General features: G+C 38.4%; 1 protein-coding gene across 3 annotated transcripts in view; it reads right to left on the bottom strand.

Moving 5' to 3' along the window:
* The window catches only part of SS18 (SS18 subunit of BAF chromatin remodeling complex), a 38,674-nt gene that overhangs the window by 17,331 nt on the left and 2,606 nt on the right, over nt 1–18,737 (bottom strand). For all 3 annotated transcript variants that reach the window (XM_032181662.1, XM_032181664.1, XM_032181665.1), the window contains exons 4-5: nt 7,226–7,379; nt 1,662–1,883 (exon numbers count right to left, since the gene is read on the bottom strand). In XM_032181662.1, the coding sequence (XP_032037553.1) occupies nt 1,662–1,883; nt 7,226–7,379 (376 nt within the window). The remainder of the gene's footprint in view (nt 1–1,661; nt 1,884–7,225; nt 7,380–18,737) is intronic.

Below are 18,737 nucleotides of genomic sequence, written 5' to 3'. Positions count from 1 at the left end.
GTATTCAACCTTGAAGCAGACATTTGAGATGGAAAGAATCTGAACCTTAATGGGAAAGCTTACTGTGTCCTTACGTGCAGGCAATGGTGCTAGCTCTTGCTCTAACAGGAGATTTTACTCTTGTTCTTGAGCCTATAATTTGGTTAGATACCATTTGATTCTTTATTCCACAAAGCCTATTTTTATTCTTTATTCCCCAAAGCCCACACTATTATTTGTTCAGAACAGAAACCTTTTCAGTATCTTTCTGCCTAATTTCTAATGAACAATTTTCAAGTTTCAAAGAGTACTGAAAATGCAGCATGGGAATATTATGAGGAAGAGTAAAGAACATTGTTTTGAGATGGAATAATCACTGGTCCTAAATTGTAAGCCAGTCATACGAAGTAAGTTGGTTTTGGTGGAACAACTCAGTTGATGGCTCCCTCACGCATACTGCTACATATTTACTGTTAACTCTCTGCAACCAAGAAGTTTCAACTGAACATGTATGGGGCTTTTCTACTGCATCCTACAATGCCTACAAAATTACTCTATTGTGGATTGCCCAGAATACAGAGATAACTTGTGAGTTCAGAGAGTCAAAAATATGAATATTTGTAATGGTTTCCTCTGCTATGTGCCTATCGTTTGTCTCCTTTACTGTTACATTTCAAGAAAAATGCTATTAATTATGTGGACAACAGAAGACTCATCAAGACAATGCCACTAGATGTTCCCCCCCATGACCAGAAAGATAGCCCTGAAAAAGAAAAAAACATGTTCCACAGCATCAGAAAAAAAAAAGACTAAAACCTTGACTCAAGTAATACCCTTCAGCTAGTAAGCATGCTTAAGTTCACACAGACTGAAGAACAAAACCAAAACTTCACCAAAAGCCTTGCATAAAAATCAACACTCTGTGTTCTAGTGGGTGGTGTCCAGATTCAACATAGAAGCAGATTTAACAGTTAAGCAGAAAATACTGTTTGCTGACTTGTAAAGGACACTTATAAGAATAGACAGGATAGAGGCAATTTAATAATTTGATCTGCTGTGACTCTAAGACAATATTTTAATTCTGTGATGTCCTTGCACTTCAGTAAAGACCAGACTGTAGACAGGATACATCATCTGTTTGTGCTACGTAAATATCCTAGAAACAAAATTAGTTTTGAATTTTACTATATACACACAAGGACATCTACTGAAAACAGTAGGGAGTAGCAGATTTGGTCCTGGAACTGAATTTTATTTCTGAAGATTAACAGACATTCCAAGCTAAACCAGCATGCAGCAAAGAACAAAGATTAATTAGGTACAAAAATCTGAGGGCTACCTGACTAATTTTTCAATTCACTCAAGAGACTGAAGAGTACAGAGATGTATTTTATCAACCCGAGCAATAATTACACTTAGAAGCCTGAAGTCTGAGGAAAATAAACAGCAGTTCAAATTTGCAACTCCTGAAAGCAGATGAAATCCCAGATTCTCACACAACACCTGAACACAGTTCAGTGTCTGTAAATAAATAAAAAGTCACTGGCACATTGGAGAACAGGAACATAGGGTCCTACAAACATAGGACAAGGGTATTTAGAGTAGGAAATCCACAAGAAAAAGACCAACTAATAAAGTTTGAACAAGGCACTTCTGTGGAAGCATACAGGCACCTCATTTACCTTGGTTCGGTTGCATGTTCATGTTTGGTCTGGGACCATAGTTGCCCATCGGCTGCCCCTGGCTCATAGTCATCTGATTCTGCACGGGCACACTCTGCGAGGATGGCACCGAGTGATTATAGCCGCCCATCGACCCATGGCTACTCGAAGGCATGTTCATGGAACTGTTCGTCATGTTGAGTTGGTTAGGTCCAGGTCCTTGCATAGGCATATGGTTAGGTCCTTCGGAAAGAAAAGCGGGGAGAGGAGGGAAGGTTCTACATTAAGCACTATAAAACAAGCAAATATGAACACTGAATCACAAAACTAAATAGAAGTTATTAAATACAATTACCTTAAAAAAGAAGTATTTGCTCACAACGTTCCCACCTTTTTAACTTAAAAACAATATCAAAGTGCAGTTCTACTATACAATATATTTTCTTTTGTAGAGCAGCTGAAGCTACTAAAACAAAGGTGTGAATTATCTTACAGCTCATCTTACAACCATAACAAAACTTGTCTTTTTAGTACTCACACAAGACACCCAAAATTTCACCCTTAACAGCACAAGATCAAGCACAGGACCAGTTAATTTAGTTAGAGCTCAGTAGCTCTATTGAAGCTTAGTTGTTACAACTACTATAACATTTGTTTATTTGAATGAATATACTAGATATTTCTGAAAGGTAACATTTTTTCTAAAGTCAGACAGTGTTAACACTGACATGGTACAAATAAGTGTAGAACAAAAAGGGTTGTAGTCATATTTAACGTTGTTTTAACATAAAAACTATAGTCCATATTCTGCAACTGTACGTACAGATTATTAGGGTGGGAGATGATGACTAAAAGGACTGCCAACAATTTATCAGCTCCCTTCTCATGCCGACAGAGGAAGAGCAACCTGTTCTTATATCCACAAGGCCATCTATATATTTTAATTTAATCCCCCTCTTTCTGAAACCCAGGTTGTAACTGGACTGTTTTTTTGACTTGGATCTACTCTAAATGGATATTTCAAGAAGTACAAACATTAATTACATCATGCTACAATACCATCTGAGCTGTTTTCTCTTTACTTCATCTGGGAGAAGTGAACAGCTATTAGGAGTAAAATTAGTAAGAGACTAGATATAAATACAAGAAGTGAGAAAAGTAAATGAAAGGCAAGGATTATGCATATGACAAGCATCACACGAAGAGTTTATGAAGACATGTACAACTAGAGTATGTGAGAGAGAAGAGGTCAACTGTAAACAAGGGAAGCATTGACACAGTTCACCAAAAAGACACCATTGTTGCCAAACATGCCACAGGCTTCTCTCATTAACATAGAGAGAAGGAATACAGAGAACTTAAAAGAACATAAAGGAAACTATTCCAGTAGAGCTGCAGGAGGACAGTGATCTGGTTATGCATCTCCACACGCACAGAAAGCATCTGCCTTCACATGTAAACAGCTCCTGTGTTCTGCCCTGGCTAAGGAAATAGCTGGGCTAATCTAGAACAGAATGAAGGCAAAAATAAGGACTTGAGCTAAAAGCTGTACACAAGGTCACAGAGGCAATACCAACTGACCTGTAAACAAAAACACAATAAAAAGGTAACAAAAAGGTAACAAGTTAAGGAATACAGCTACTAAAAGCAAACACCAAGAAAGAAAATACATTTAAGAATATGTTTATCCACTTGACCTTTTCAACACACTTCACTGAAATGAATAGATAGGATTATATTGAGGAAAGTGAAAAGGAAAATAAAAGGTATCATACATGCAGTTCACTGTTCCTGCAAAACAAGGTAAGCAGAGATTGCTGAATTGTACAGAGGCAAATCATCCACAAATACAGGAAAAAGAGACAGTGAATAGGACTATGACCATGACAGAGAAGTACAGTTGCCAGCACTGTGCCTTCTTCAATTTAACACAGTCTAACCCTGTAATAGATAGAACAGGGAGACTGTTCAATTAGGAAAAATGAGCTCATCTCTAACGATGTGATCATTAATGTGCTGAAGCAAAGCTAAGGTGAAGAAATCTCCAGACCATGGTGCCAAGCAACTATTAAAGGACTGAGAGAAGACTACTCTCTCAATTTCTTTCCTAAGAAAAGGAAGGAAGACACAGGATTAGTACCAGAAAGTCAGGATCTGGGAGTGGGATATATATATATTTTTTTAAAGAAGTTATCTGTAACAGGTATTAAGAGAGCTCACCAACGATACAGTGGAGTAAGTTTTTCAAAACCAGTAATATGTGAAGCAAAATGAGGAAGATACAAAGCACCACAAGAAAGAAATTGCTGAACTCATAGCTTCCCTAATGGGCTGGTGCTACCCTAGCCATGAAGTGTAAGCCAAAATAGGAGAAAGCACTCATAAGAACAAGCGGGCAGAGGAAATATCAGACTTGTTCTGGGATCTAGAGCAGGAAGTTTGTTAGTGGTTAGCTAGAGACAAGGACAGAGGTAAAGCTAATACCGCAGTATGAAAATAAAAACACTGAATGAAAAATAGCATGAACATATCTGAAAAACAATTTTTTAATACAGTTTGACAACAGGAGGTTCTGCATAAGAATACATTTTTTTTTTATATGAATGAAGAATGGAGTATGAATGACACATGAAGTGCAAAACTGTCATTAAAGTAACTGCTTTAAATGCTGTATGAGATTTGTTATCCTCAAGTTAGTGGAGTAAGAACCTTACCTAACTATAACAGGAAGTCCTTTTTCCTCTCAACTACTAGTGGTCAGTATAGTAGCCTTGAGACTAAGTTGCAAGTCAGCCTAAGTGCGTTTGAGACTACACATGCAAGAAGCAAAGAATTTGGGAGAACTCACTTAAAATACTCAAGAATCTACTGCTTAGGAAGGACACCTACCACTGCCAAGACAAAGATCACAGAATCCTACGGCTAGGCTTACCTTTTGACTTTCTGAAGATTATTAAACAAGCTGAAGAAATCAGGAAGGTAACTTCACACCAGAAAAACACTATTCATCATCTCCATCCAAACCTAGACCACCCTTACACTTGACATCACACAAACTCAGTGAATACACCTCTTCAAACAAGATTTGTTTTTAAATTTTAAGGTAAAACCCATTATTTGTCACAGGTACAGATAACACTGAATTGCACTACAACCTGAACAATGCTTGTCATGGCTGTCTTCCCCAGCAAGAGGATACAGACACTCACCTGTCATTGGGTGCAATTAAGGGCCTCAACGGTAGTTTAGGCTCTCTATTGACCAGAACAAACATGAGAAAAATCACTCTTTGCCCTTCACATAAGGGGAGAGGGCTGTGGCAAAAACTTTCCAGCAACTCATGCGCTGAGTGTTACTGGACAACTCTTCTGATCAGCTGAAGAGGAACTGTCTACTTACAGCCCTTCTGTAGCCCTTTTACATCAGCCCTTCCACCGACGCTCAGGCCTGTGGAAGCCCCTACTTGGATAAGGCCTTCCAGAAATCCTTATCTAGCATTTTTAAGAGAACGCGTTTTACTTCTAGGCTAGTCAACTTGCACTTGTTGACCCTGGATTCTCTTCGCTTACCCACTAGCAACCTAACTCCTTTTGGACAGATCATCTCTTCAGGTATTTCAAGTTTTGTGTCTGGTGTCTGTGACAAAGTATCTGTGCAGTTTTACATTAAGTACCCTATAAAGAGAAAACTATAAAAAGAAAACTACACAGATTGAATAAATTGCAAATATGCATCCATGAAATATGGAAAGGCTCACATAGAAGCAAGCTAACACTTAAGAAAAATTATTCAGCTATCCACTTAACAAGACGATTCTCTTTCCCCTTCTCCAGAGTGTAACTCTGAAATGATTTTAGCATGCCTTCCCGATATAAGAGATGCCCTCATCCTAAGCTGTTTATCTTCACATCCTCAGAGACAACCTTAAACAGAGAAGGGAAGGAACAGACATTCAAAAGAGGTGTATGTTGGAAGAAAGGCTAAATTAAAGCTTTGTTGGAAACCCTATTTAAGTATCTGTCTAGGTGAATACCCAAACAAATCTATTTACCTTTCACGTATCTTCATAAGCACTCTTCTTACTCCATCTAATTACAAAATATGTATGTTTAAGGAGTGACTTTTCTCCCCTGTGGCTCTGCAGTGAAGTCATTATGCTCACATTGTGACTTAGTAATCCTTCTCCTTGGAAAAGATCATTATAATAACAATAATATGATTACACTGGAGGGTCAAAGAGACTGATTTGTGAGAAGCAATGCTATTCTCCATGGGAGCTGATGGATCCTAGATGGATAGAGGACTCCTTAACCAGAGTATCTCTGCCCTACTTAGGGAGCAGTATATATTGCTCTTTGCACTTCCAAATGCAGACCATGACCAACATGTATGATGAAACTAACATCTCTAGATCTTTTACTATACTTACAAAAAACCTATGGACTTTATTCAGCTACTCTTCCTAGAAAAGCTGTCACTATCGAGTCCATTTTATCAAGATTTGAACACAAATTAGAGACTTAAGCAAAAATTGTAGCAATTGCTATAGTTTTGCATAGTTGTTTACTGTGTTTATTATCATGGGGCTTATCCTCGTGACCACTGAGAGGTGAAATTTTCAAAGATCCTTTGACCACAGATTCCTTTCCTGGAAGAATCAGTACCCTGAAGAGCTTTTGTATGACAAGTTCTTCCATACAGAACAACGAAGGAGTCCTGAACAAAAGGAATCCTGTGAATGCAATTTTAAGTTGAAAGCCAATTCACACAAAATAGGCAGTTCGACTTTATGAGTGGAAATCCTGGAAAACAGCCTCTCTATAAAGACGCATGCTTTTCCAGGGCTCCCTTCTTTCTGATCTGACTGCTGGAGGGAGTAGTTACTCCACAGCCAGTACCAGTAGGCACGATGTGGAATTTTACTGTCTTGTTTCACTGCTTTGTTTTTGACTTCTCAAGCACTTTTCTTTTTATTGCAAAATAGGATGGTATAAAAACCGACAATATTTATACCTAGAACAATAATCTGGAGGCCATTTCTCTACAAATACCTTACCATTCAACGCATCTTCCATAATAAAGAACACAGAGGATTAGCGGCAACTGGATGACTTTCTGTAAAGTAGTGATCTAATCTTTTTTTTTTTTTTAACTTTTTATTTTTAAATATTTACCCACGTCCAAAATTCACGCTTTAAGATGTGTTTTATTATCTAATTATTTAGCCGTGACCATTTCACATCACCTTTTTATGGAAGGATTTGCATTCGCTCAGCCACAGGCCAATACCTTTCCCCAGTAAGCCTCCTAAAGCCAGCTGTACTGCATGGTTTCAAACAGACTAAATTTAGCCAGTTCTGTTCATCAGAGGAATGCTGTGTGTCAGCTACATCAAAGCCCAAGGGCAGCCTGATAAACACTGAATACAGGTCACGTAGCTCTGTAGCTAACAAACTCTAAGAGAGCTCGTACTCGGGGGCATTCAAAGCAGTTTTGTCATCAACAATCTAGTATCCCCTGAGCCCCCATGTCGTTCCCGTTGCTAAGCGACGCTGGTGTTAATGTCTTGGAGGAGAAAAACTTACCAGGCATCTGGCCGTTCATCTGGTTCTGCATGTGTGGTGCAGGAGGGCCCCCACCTACCAGCCCGTCGGAAGACATGTTGTGCGAGCGCGGCGGCGGGGGAGGGCCGCTCTGACTCATCCCTCCCGGACCCATAGGCATATTCTGTGTGGGTGGCTGAAAGGAGACAGTTTAGTCAAACACGGGAAGCAGTTAGGCTGACAAATATATTATACCTACATATGGCACGGCGGCTGCTTGCGTGCCTATATTGTCAGGCGGCGGGCGAGGAGGAGGCACAGGGAAGCCGTTCTGGCTTTCCCCCCCCTCATACGCTTAACTCAGTATTAATTTTCGCCAAACATTTAATATTTCTATCAATTTTACATGAGGTATTACAGGCAGACAGCGCTACCGCACCTTCGAGCATTGCTTCAGAATTAAAAAAAAAACACAGATCAATGCCTCATTAAAAAATTATACCTGAACAGTTCGAGACTGCCAGAACTGCTCCCTCCCACATGGCAGCTCTCCTTCAAGGCAACGTTTGTTCAATGGAAAAATAACTCCTCCGTCACAGCCCTCTCCTATCACCGCTTTGTGGCCGTGAACAGACCTCGCACCAGGACAAAACAGGTACAACAAGAGATGAAAGCCTCTAAATGCTCGTAGACCAGCAAAAAAAATTTGCACCTGGGTGTGGTAAAATGTTTGAGATCGCTCCTCTCTCCCCTGAAGCACCGAAGGCCTAGTTCATAATTTTGTGCCGAACACCCCCTACAGACTGGAAGCACATTAGTGCTGGCCTCCAAAGGTCCAGAGACAGCTGCCTAGAAAGGATGTTTTTGGCAAATTTCCTAATGAAATTGTGAGGAAAATAACTGAATAACCTTGAGAGTTCAAAGAGGGAGAGCAAGAAAAACAACAAATACAAGGGGGAATTCGCTATTAGGTTCTACGCTCGGCGATGGAAGGAGGCAAAGGAACGGCCAGTAGCCAGCTTCATTTTCCTATTAAAAACCCCTGTGAGAGCACGCTAGCCTCCTCACGAATCCTAGCCAAACGCTTTCAGGGGAATAAAAATCTCTGTGATAGAGAAAGCATGGGTTTCTGGAATTGAGGACCCCATCTAAAAAGCTGTAACTATTCATGCAAAAGCCCTTCCCATGAGAGAGGGATGGGTGTATTTTTCAGAAACTCTTCAGAGAAAGAACAGAGGGGGTGAACTAAGTTCTTGTCTAGCATAGCTCCCCATACCACTACATCTCCTCATTACAAGGCTCTTAATAGCAATGTGTAACACCCATGCAGCAGGAGTGCTAAGCAGGAGGGGCAGGCGCTGAGCTCTGCTCTCTGGGGACAGCGACAGGACCCGAGGGAACAGCATGGAGCTGGGACAGGGCAGGGTCAGGCTGGGGGTTAGGGAAAGGTGCTGCACCCAGAGGGGGGTCGGGCACTGGGACAGGCTCCCAGGGCAGTGGTCACAGCACCAAGCTGCTGGAGTTCAAGAAGTGTTCAGACACTCTCAGACACGTGGTCTGATTTTTAGGTGGTTCTGTGTGGAGCCAGGAGTTGGAGTCAATGGTCCTTGTGGGTCCCTCCCAACTCCAGATATTTGATGGTTTTAAGACATGTGTGCAATAGAGACATGTATTCACTTCTTAGGGAGAGGGGAGGAGGGAGCAGTACTGGTTTATTCTCTCAACATTCTTTCAGATGGCTCAAGCAGGTATTATTTTCCCTGCAATAGTCTTAGAAATACCTCAAGAAATTAGTAAAATACTTTTTCTCAGGAGGAGGAAGGAAGGAGATAAAGAAAAGTGCAAGTAGATGACTCTTATTAAATTCCTTCCACTCCTCCACAACAAAGAGAATGACCTTTCATGAGCAAGCTTCTTCCTCAACCTATAATAGAAGCAGAAGGTGAAGGTGGAAGTGAAAGGCAGCTGTGAACAGTGAGTGAAATGCAGCTCTGTTTTGCTTCATCTTCCTCCACTAGTGAGCAGCAGAAGGGATGAGTAAGGCCACATGAGCTAAGTTTTCCTTTCCTTCACCTTTTAAAGTCCGCTATCGTCCTACCTTTCCATCTACCAATTATCTAAAACCAACGTACAGAGAAACAAATGAGAACACACACATTTTAGATTTTATTTAGGAAGTATTTTTTGGCATACAAGGAAAACCAATACTTGGTGGTTCTGCATGAGGAGCTGGAGCTCAGGGAATAACAACAACCCAGTACTAGGAAACAGATGAAAACCAAAAAAGCATTCCAGCTGAATGCTAGCAAGTCCTGTTAGCACTTGTCAAAACTAAGATGAACTTCTTAGATTCCAACTATAAATCTCAATTAAATCTGATGTTCATACAACATGTTGATACTGAAAAATACTGTGAAGTCCTAAAAAAAATTACCTAATAGTTGGGTTTTATTCTGCAAATGCCACTGCACGGACACATGCATGCCCTTATGCATAGAAAGATGGACTAAAAAACTCCAAAGCTTGTTTGAGACAAAACTATATATTCCAACTCTGAAATCTATTCTAACTTGAAGTCAGCTATTGTTAAATACTAAGACAGATGCTGCAGGGATAAGAAAGTGTTCAGAGAACATTCAAGGACAAGGGGGAAAAAAAAAACACCACCACTGAGGATTTTTAAAATCCCAATAGGTGCAAAACCCCGCAAAAGGCTTCAAACCACAGGGAACTGGGAGTAGGAGTAATTAAAGCACCCAAAAAGGTACTACCAGATAATTTAGCAAAAGAAGTTTCTACATACAGAAAGGGACAAAGACCTGTGTGAACCCATTTGAGAGCATTGAAAATAATGTTAAGAAAAAGGTCCAAGCTGCTAATAAATGTAATCTTTCATTAATATAAACTATCCCATAAGAAAACCAGGAGGTAGCAAACCCTGTACCCTTTTAAGTAGCAGGATTGATTCTGGGAATCACAGAGCTCTCAGATTGCGAACCCTGTTCTCCAAGCTGCCAGTCTGCAGCACTTGATATAACAACAGTGAGGCACACAACACAAGGAACAAAACGCCATGGTATTGGTGACTGTGGTACATGTTTGGTTTGGGGAAAGCAATCACAAAAAAAATACTATAAAAGCAGAAGGACTCCAAAGACAGGCAACTAGTGATTAAAGACTGAATGCCTTTTACACAAAACAAGTCAAAAAGGACAATTTTTTTTTAAACAGAGAGGAAATGAACGTAAAAGGATATGACAGAAATACAATTTAATGTATGATCCACAGAAAAAGTAGATCATCCAATTTATGCTTTAACAACAAAGAAAACCCCAGGAGAACAGTCAATAAATTGAGGAATAACATTAAACATATAAGACACCACATAAATCACATAAACCTGAGGAATTCATCAACACAGGACATGAGAGCAAGGTTTAAATAGGATTTGGAGATAATTACACATACATATATGCAATAGAAACAGAGTTAGATTATATAGAATATTTTTAAGCATGATATAAGCCTTTATGTCAGGGTCATAAACCAATCACTACCCAGTAGTAATTAAAAAGAAGTGTCTGCTGCAGATATAATTATTCCCCAGTGAAATTCTGCCAGAGCATTTTTCTACTGGCTACACCCAGAAGAAAACAAGGAAAAATATTTTAAAATGGCAATTTCCCTATTTCTATCAGTTATTCCACTCTTCTAGAGGTAATAAACTTCTTTTAAATCACCTTTAATTAAAGGAGTATAACCTTGGGTCATTTAGCCTTTTTTGTTCTTTACAGAAGTTGAGGAAATTGATTATCCCAGGTAATATGCACTAGGCACAATGAAGACCTTTTGAAGTCCAAAATGACCACGTAATATTCAAAAGCCAAATATTTTTTTTAAGAAGTTAAAAAATAAAAAAGAAAACCCGCACAGTTTGTGAAAGCAAAGTGACCCAACATGAATCCTAATCTCCATCATTCGGATGAGATTACATCCGCTTGTAGGTGGGTTGACAGAACCAGAGGAAAGGCCACTTCTTATTTTGCTGGCTAAGTGACAGAAAGCAAGTTAAGATCTCTACTAATTTTATTCCAGTTATTTAGTAGAAAATTTGAAATTTTACTACAAGAAAAAATCAAAGAATTACAAGTAAGGTAGTGTCAGACATCGCTTAACTTGTTAAACACTACTTTCTGGCTTACTTCCCCAAACATACCAAATATAATTTATTGCTACAAGCATTTAAAATTTATCAGAGCATGAAAAACAAAGAACTATTCTGCCTAATTCTGGTAAGCTAAACTAGATAAAGAATTAAATTTGCCTGCAATTATAAATTAATAAAAACTGAGACAAGAAAAATAAACATTTTTAACTGACAACTTTCAGCGAAATCGTACAAATCCCAAAAGTTATTTGAAAGCATAAACTTTTAAGAATAAACTATAGAATAGATCAAATGCACAACAGCAAACAATAAAAATCTATTATAGTGGAATGGTACATCTGGAACTTTTATCTATCATTTCTTCCCTGCCCTCTGTCAAATTATCAGATTTCTCTTACCATCAATAGCAGGTTGAAAGATTTGTTTATGGAAAATTTATTGTTATATCAACTGATGCCGAATACCAATTCAGTAGTCAACATTCCTAAAGCAGTAAAAATGTAAAATACAAGAAATAGTGTTCAGCACACTAAAAAAAAGTATCACTAATCAATACATCTAACAAAATACTGAAAGTACACTACCACAAACACAATTTTCTTGAAATTGTCTTAGAATAGCAATTAAGAACTACATGCAGTGCAAGCATAAAAGCTTTCTAATCTAAGAGAAGCCCTAACTCAGAATTTAATCAGTCATCTTTATTTTCAGTCCTCAAATACCCTGTTCTACAAAGCAAGATATCCCATCCCAAGAGATACCGTGCCCTGTGAATATCACATTGCTAATATCACAGCACCTGTCCCAGTCTCAGAGAACAGTACCTTGTTGACAGACAGTGATGGCACCTGCAGAGCACTTCCTGAGGTGTCGGAGTGGGAAATAAGATCATAAAGGGATACATTTCTGAGATTTGAAATCACCAGGATACACGTAATTGGGCTGTGACTCTTCTTTATCAGGTGCAGGGTACCTTGTACTGAGAACATCTTAAATGAAAAAATGAACCACCACTAAAAATGAAAAAAAAAATGAATCACCTCTCAGTAATACTTGGAGAGAGGGAATTTATATGTGGAAAATATTTACAATGGCCTCTACTAATTAATGTACCACTGTTAATTACAAATGTAATTTGTGCTACCATTATCAGAAGTATGAGTTGTGACAGCAGCAGTAAGGAATTGTAATTTAACAGCCAGTTCCTCAGTCTTGATTTACATCACTACCTCCAATAACCAGAAAAATTCTTGACTTGATATTTGAACAAAATGTTACAGTATTTTGTGACATAGTAATTAAGCATTTTACTCAAAGAAGAAACTGCAATCTTTAGTTGTTTCAAACTGTACAAATGGCTTCACAAAAATATCTCACTGTACAAATATTCCTTAACATCATTTTAAGTAACAGAAAAATTTAACCCTAAATTACTTAATGCCTCCATAGCAATAGCTCTTCTCTTACTTGAAGTCATCACACAATTCTTAACTCCCAATACAACTAGAAATTATTTAAATCAAGTTAAATGATCTGGTACAAATTCAGATTTTGATGTGAGAGGCTAGGAATAAGTTAACTGTAGGCATTAGCTTGGGGAACCCTCAGCTATAGAAACTAGGCAAATTAAAGGTACTTCACAGCTCCATAAAACACAGTTCGTATCTATCTTCAAAAGCAGGAACTTCCTGTTCCACAGCCATTTACACCCTGCCTCTTTGGCTTTTAAGATGCTTTAATATCTGGTCCAATATTTACAAGTTTTGCTTGCATTCAATAACCCTGGAGAAGAATTCTACCTCTATTCCAGGCAGAAGACCTTCAGCAAACACAATTAAGGCACAAGGATTGGGGCAACAGCAAAATGGTGCAGCCAGAAGGACTGGTGTCCATACAACAACATTGATGCTACCAGAGTGCCTGGTACCACCCTCAGCAAACTGTCTAGGGCTGAAACAGACACATACTGTACAGACACTACTGGAGAGAGGCAAATCACATCTTCAAGTACAGGAGAATTACATTTTGGAGCATAATCCTTAATGAAATTGGCTGTTAGCTTTTAGTGATTTCTGAAACAGCTTCAGAAGTTAGCAGGCAACATAGTTTCTTGCGCACAGTGCACTAGCTCCCCATGTGGACACTTGATTAGCAATATAGGCACAGCAGCTCTCAGAAGTTGGAGTGATTCTCCTATTTCACCTGCAGTAGCACACTGTCTGAACTCACCCCTTACATGGTAACATCTTCAACCCCATGCTCTGGTAAGAATTTCTTTTAGTCGAAGTTCTGGCTTAAGCAGATCCCTGCAGCTGCTCATCATCTCCCTTTCAGTCTTACCAACACAGCCCTGCAGTTAATCTGAACTAACCCAGATGGAGAATATCCACCTTCCCTTGTAATTAACCTGGACTGATTCTCCAGATGGGTTCATCACACAGAAACACTAAAACAGCAAACAGCAGAACCACAGCTGATGAGAGAACAGCACTGGTTATATCAGCTTAACCAGGGACAGGGAACAGGAAATTTGTCAAACAGCCAGACTTCTTTCCAACATTTAAAAGCCTCTCCAGAGCAAAACAATCAACCTGGAAAAGCAATTTTTATTACCAGATTACAACACACATGGGTAACCCGAGGGTCCACAGTCTGAAATTTTTTTAAAAATGCATCATATTTAATTCCCTTTTGCTAAAGCAGAATGACTCTACTAGCCCCAAAAGGTACAAAGCAACGTATGTACTAGTGATGTTGAAGAGACTCAGCAAAAGACTAGGTAAGTAGCAACTCACAAACCCTATATTATAGGCAATTTAGTTATTTTGCCCTTAAGTTTTCCTAGGAAAAAAAAAAAAAACACCACATTAACAGTTCTACAAGATCTCCTATCCTTCTAATAAAGCGAAGTTTCTCAGTTCTGTCATGACAGATGCCTTCCATGCTCTGCTTAAAGCAAGTAAATAAAGAAAATCTGACTAGTTATTTGTAAAACTAGTTCATTTGGTTAATACGCCATAACCACATTGCCTCCACGTTCATCTTACGTAGAAATCAGTGTTCATCCAGAGGTCAACTCAAATAGCACTCAAAGCCTCAAGCAAAGGAAACAGGTACAGTAGATCCATAGAGCAAAGGATTAATTGATACAGACACGCTATACCTCTGAAAGGACTTACACAGCTCCACAATGATGCATTGATTTTAGGACTGGTTATTAGTCCTAACTAGGAACTAGTCTAATGGAAGTAATTACATCTCATCTCTAATAGAACCGTAAAACCTTAAGAAAAAAAATCTTCTTCACCATTTCATTGTGAAGTGTTTAGACTGAGATACTCAATGTTAATGCTAAATTATTAGAACTGTAGTACTACAAAAGGAACCTAAATGTTCCTTAATTTCTCATTCCTTAGCAACAAAGATGGCCTAAAACTGTCTACTAGAGACATTATTACTGTTGGAGCCTTACCCCTTCTGACTTGGGTGCACAAAACAGCAAATAAAGTAGAATGAAAAAAGAATTTAAAGAAGAAATAATGGAAGAAACTATATTCTTTGCTGAGACTGCAGACACAAATAAGTTACCTTTTATCAAATAAGGATTTACACCAGCTTGAGAATTCCTAGTAACAGTACAGAAACACAAAGCTTAATTTCTTTTCCCTATCCCAGAGTTGCTCCACTTGCCTCATTCAAAGAGCAGCTGGAAAATTGCTCTTTTGTTAAAGTTTCTCTAACATGAAACTCCATTGAAAAGTATCTAAATTTTTTTTTTTTTTTTAAAAGAGTACAATTGCTGACAGTGGAAGAAATCCTCCTTGGAGTGTACCTGCATAACATGATGGTTATGAACGCCAACACTATTCCTCCTTTTCTCAGGAACATTAGCTAGTTTCATGCTCCTGTCATCACCTCCTATGGAGTGTTTGCCTTTCAAAAAGTGTTCTAGAAATTAGTTTTTGAGAACTGTTTATCAAACCTTTAATTAGAGCAATTATTCTTCAAAATTCACATTCCACTTCTGACTAATAGCTCACTTGCCTTATGGCAGGAAACATTCAACATTTTTTATGCCATTTGTTATTAGTTCAATTTACACTTGAACTTGAGTTTGGCATGGACTTGTGTTCTGAAAGGCTAATCCAGAACAATATACCATAGTGCTTTCTGCATCTGTTTCAAAAAATAATGTTATCAACACTTACCCTACTCCTCACTACATAAAGAATTAAGCCAGAGGTTCAAAGACCAGTGCCAACTGTGATCATTAGGAAAGAAGATACCACTAATAGATTTTCTAGTGTGGTGTCACAGAGACCAGACTTTACCAAGCACTTAGCATGCACTCGGACATGAACTTCATTAATTTAGGATCCCCCATTCTTGGTAAGAATGAGGAATTTGTAAATTTTAAGTTATTGAACATCAGTCACAGTTGGATTTCCTGGGTGCTTTTTTTCAATTAGCATATTTTAAACAATTTTATATTCAGAATGAAGGACTGGAAGTAAAGCATGTTCTTCAGTTCCTAAGACAATTTTTCCTATAAGCTAATCATGTCACAAGTACATTAGAAGCACAGAGGGAACAGTACCCATTTGAAAAGTACTGAAGTACTTTTAAGATGTTGTAATGATTGTTACCTCTTGAATCAGGTTCTTTGGAAGTAACCAATATTTCATTTTATTGACGTTTGTTTTTATAAACATCCATCATCACTGTATAATGTGTTTTGTAACTATAATGACAGCCTGTGACAAGACTGAGACTAGATTGTGAAGAATACAGAAGGGATGACTAGTCCTATAAAAAGGATTCACTTCTGAGAGAAAATTCTCAAGAAAAGTCACTTCAATGTCTTCAATTTAGTAATATTGGAAAGGTTATTAAAAAATTAATGAGATGTTTAATGAAGGCATATTTTTTTTTTTTGCAACTCAGTGAATTTTCTTACAAGTCACTTCACATACAGAATTTACCTTGCTGGTGGAATAAACTAGCACTTTTTATAAGATAGTGAAGATAGTATGTTACAGAAGTGAATAATCATCATAACCCTTTATCTTCATCATTCTTGAAATACACACTGAAATCAATTGCTCCACATACTGGCAGAAGGCAAGCAGCATTGCATGAGCAAGTCTGAAGAATTAAGTTTTTCTGTGTTTAAAAAGAAAAAACCTTTCCTATCACATAATTCCTGCAAACTTCCATATTTGCCCATTATAAATATGCCAAAAAGAACACATTCAAGTGCAGTACAAGAACTTCCTTCTATTTCTTCCAGAAACGTGACAGCCATGAGTTGTTTTCTTATAAATACTTGGTAAAAAGAAGCAGCATGGGGAAGAGAGAAGGCCTGAGGAGATAAGGCTGTTTTCATTCAATAGTTAGCGATAGTTTTTAATGTCACTAAAGCATTGTCTCAAGAAAGCATAAGAATTAAAAGTTGGGAAGGACAAGATGCCTGCTTTGCAGTTTGAGACACCACGTAGTTAGGAACACACACTGTGTGCATACTGCTTCTGTGCACACCGCTGTTTTTGGGGGGTTGGTCTTGGAAGTCCCAGTAACCACCTTTTAACTGCATCTTTGTTCTCTACACTTCAAGAAAACTGGTATTTTGCTGTTGCCTTCCTTAAAAGCAGACAAATGGAAGTGAAACATGTGTTCAGTTTCTCGATTACACAAACCCTTTTTGGGAAGCTGACCCTATACCATGACAGTAAATAGACTTTCCACTGCTGTCCAAGAAAAGAACCGTCGTAACTCATTCAGAGGCACCAAAAGCTGCATCAACTGCAGACTTAGCCACTGCTCCCATCCTGTTCAGAAGACAGGACAAAATAGCCCTGGTCAACTCAACAAATAGACTGGTCAGCTCAAGGAGATGAACATTTCCTTTGTCTTCTGATGTGAAGAAGGCCTCTTATCATGAGTAAATATAATATTCAACATCTACTGTGCATACAAAGACAACAAGAACTTTGTTGGAGCTTCAAGTCTTTCTAGATCTCTTCAACCACAGCCTGCAATGCTTAGTTTCACCTCTTCCTCACCTCTAAGCCCTTCATCAAAGCATTTCTCTGCACAACACAGTTGGTTCACTACACTGTTACTACCATTGCAGTAGCTTTCCACATAAAGTTTATATATTCTATTAAAAAAACATAGGTTTTTACACACCCAGCATCTTACTCCACATTGCATTGCTGCCTGCCACAACCCTTGAATTTAGTAAGACTGTTCAACAGCTGGCAGAGAAGCACATGCCAAGTGACTTCCAAGTCAGTTTAAGCTTCCTCAGGTCTGAAGTGGATAACAAATGAAGTCTGAACAAGTTTTACATTCAAAAAAGCTGTAGCTTGCATGTTCCCAAATTTCCCTGGCTAAAATGCGTTGGGAAGATAGCTACCATAAAGAATGATTTTCCAAATGCCTCAGCTAAAAGTCATGCTTAACTGATGAAATTACCACATCTCAGGCAGATCTTCAAAGATTTGACTTGGTAGGTCACTGCCTTTACATTTCAGTAAGGCTGAACACTGAAATCTCATTTTGTATTTTATCGTAGAAGAAAAACTTGGAAGCTGCCTTTCTATCCCCCACACGGTAATCCAAAGAAGGAAAAGCTAATTTTGTCACTACTACAGACTACACTTCAAATGCAATATCAGAAGTGTACTTCAGTCCTGATCTGCAAGAGTCTTTCCCAGCCCTATCTTCATTTTTTTCTTAAAAGAATGTCACCACATTCAACAGTGAGAACAGGGCTGTGCACCAGGGACTACAATAAGGTCAAATTCATTTCCAGTTGTCATCAGAACCAGGATATGAATTAAGCCTCCAAAAAAACATTAGCTGAGTAATGCACAACCCTCTTAAAGGTTTCTTTCCCTTCCCCCACAGCTACAAGCTTGGATTTATAAAAAGAGAAGCCTCTGCAGGCACAACAGGTTGGACGTAATGAAGCACTGGTTTCTATAGTCCTCTAGGTACCAACTTGAAAAGATTCTTTGCTAGTAGCAATGACTGGAGAACACTCCTCCAGAGACCAAAGAAAAAGTAATTCAATTTCAGTTGGTGAGAACTAGTATCTAGGAATGGCTGTTTTATAGACATTCTTTTTAGCTTCATATTACAGAAATGAATCAAGACTATATTAATTCAAGAAAAGTCTTATTACCAAAAAAACAAAGAACTTACTCGTGTTACTCACAATGAACTCCCCAAGCTTTCTGATTAACACATACAAAAAGACAGCAAGCTATTTTCATGTTTGTTGTATCTTTCCTTACCATTCCATATGGAATGGAAAGGAGGGGAAAAGAAGTAAAAATTGGTGGTATGATACGAAATACAAGTTCAGAAATACCAATTCAG

This window comes from Aythya fuligula, chromosome 2 (assembly GCF_009819795.1).
Source record: "Aythya fuligula isolate bAytFul2 chromosome 2, bAytFul2.pri, whole genome shotgun sequence".
NCBI classification, from domain to species: domain Eukaryota; kingdom Metazoa; phylum Chordata; class Aves; order Anseriformes; family Anatidae; genus Aythya; species Aythya fuligula.
This window is presented reverse-complemented; position numbering and strand designations above follow the sequence as displayed.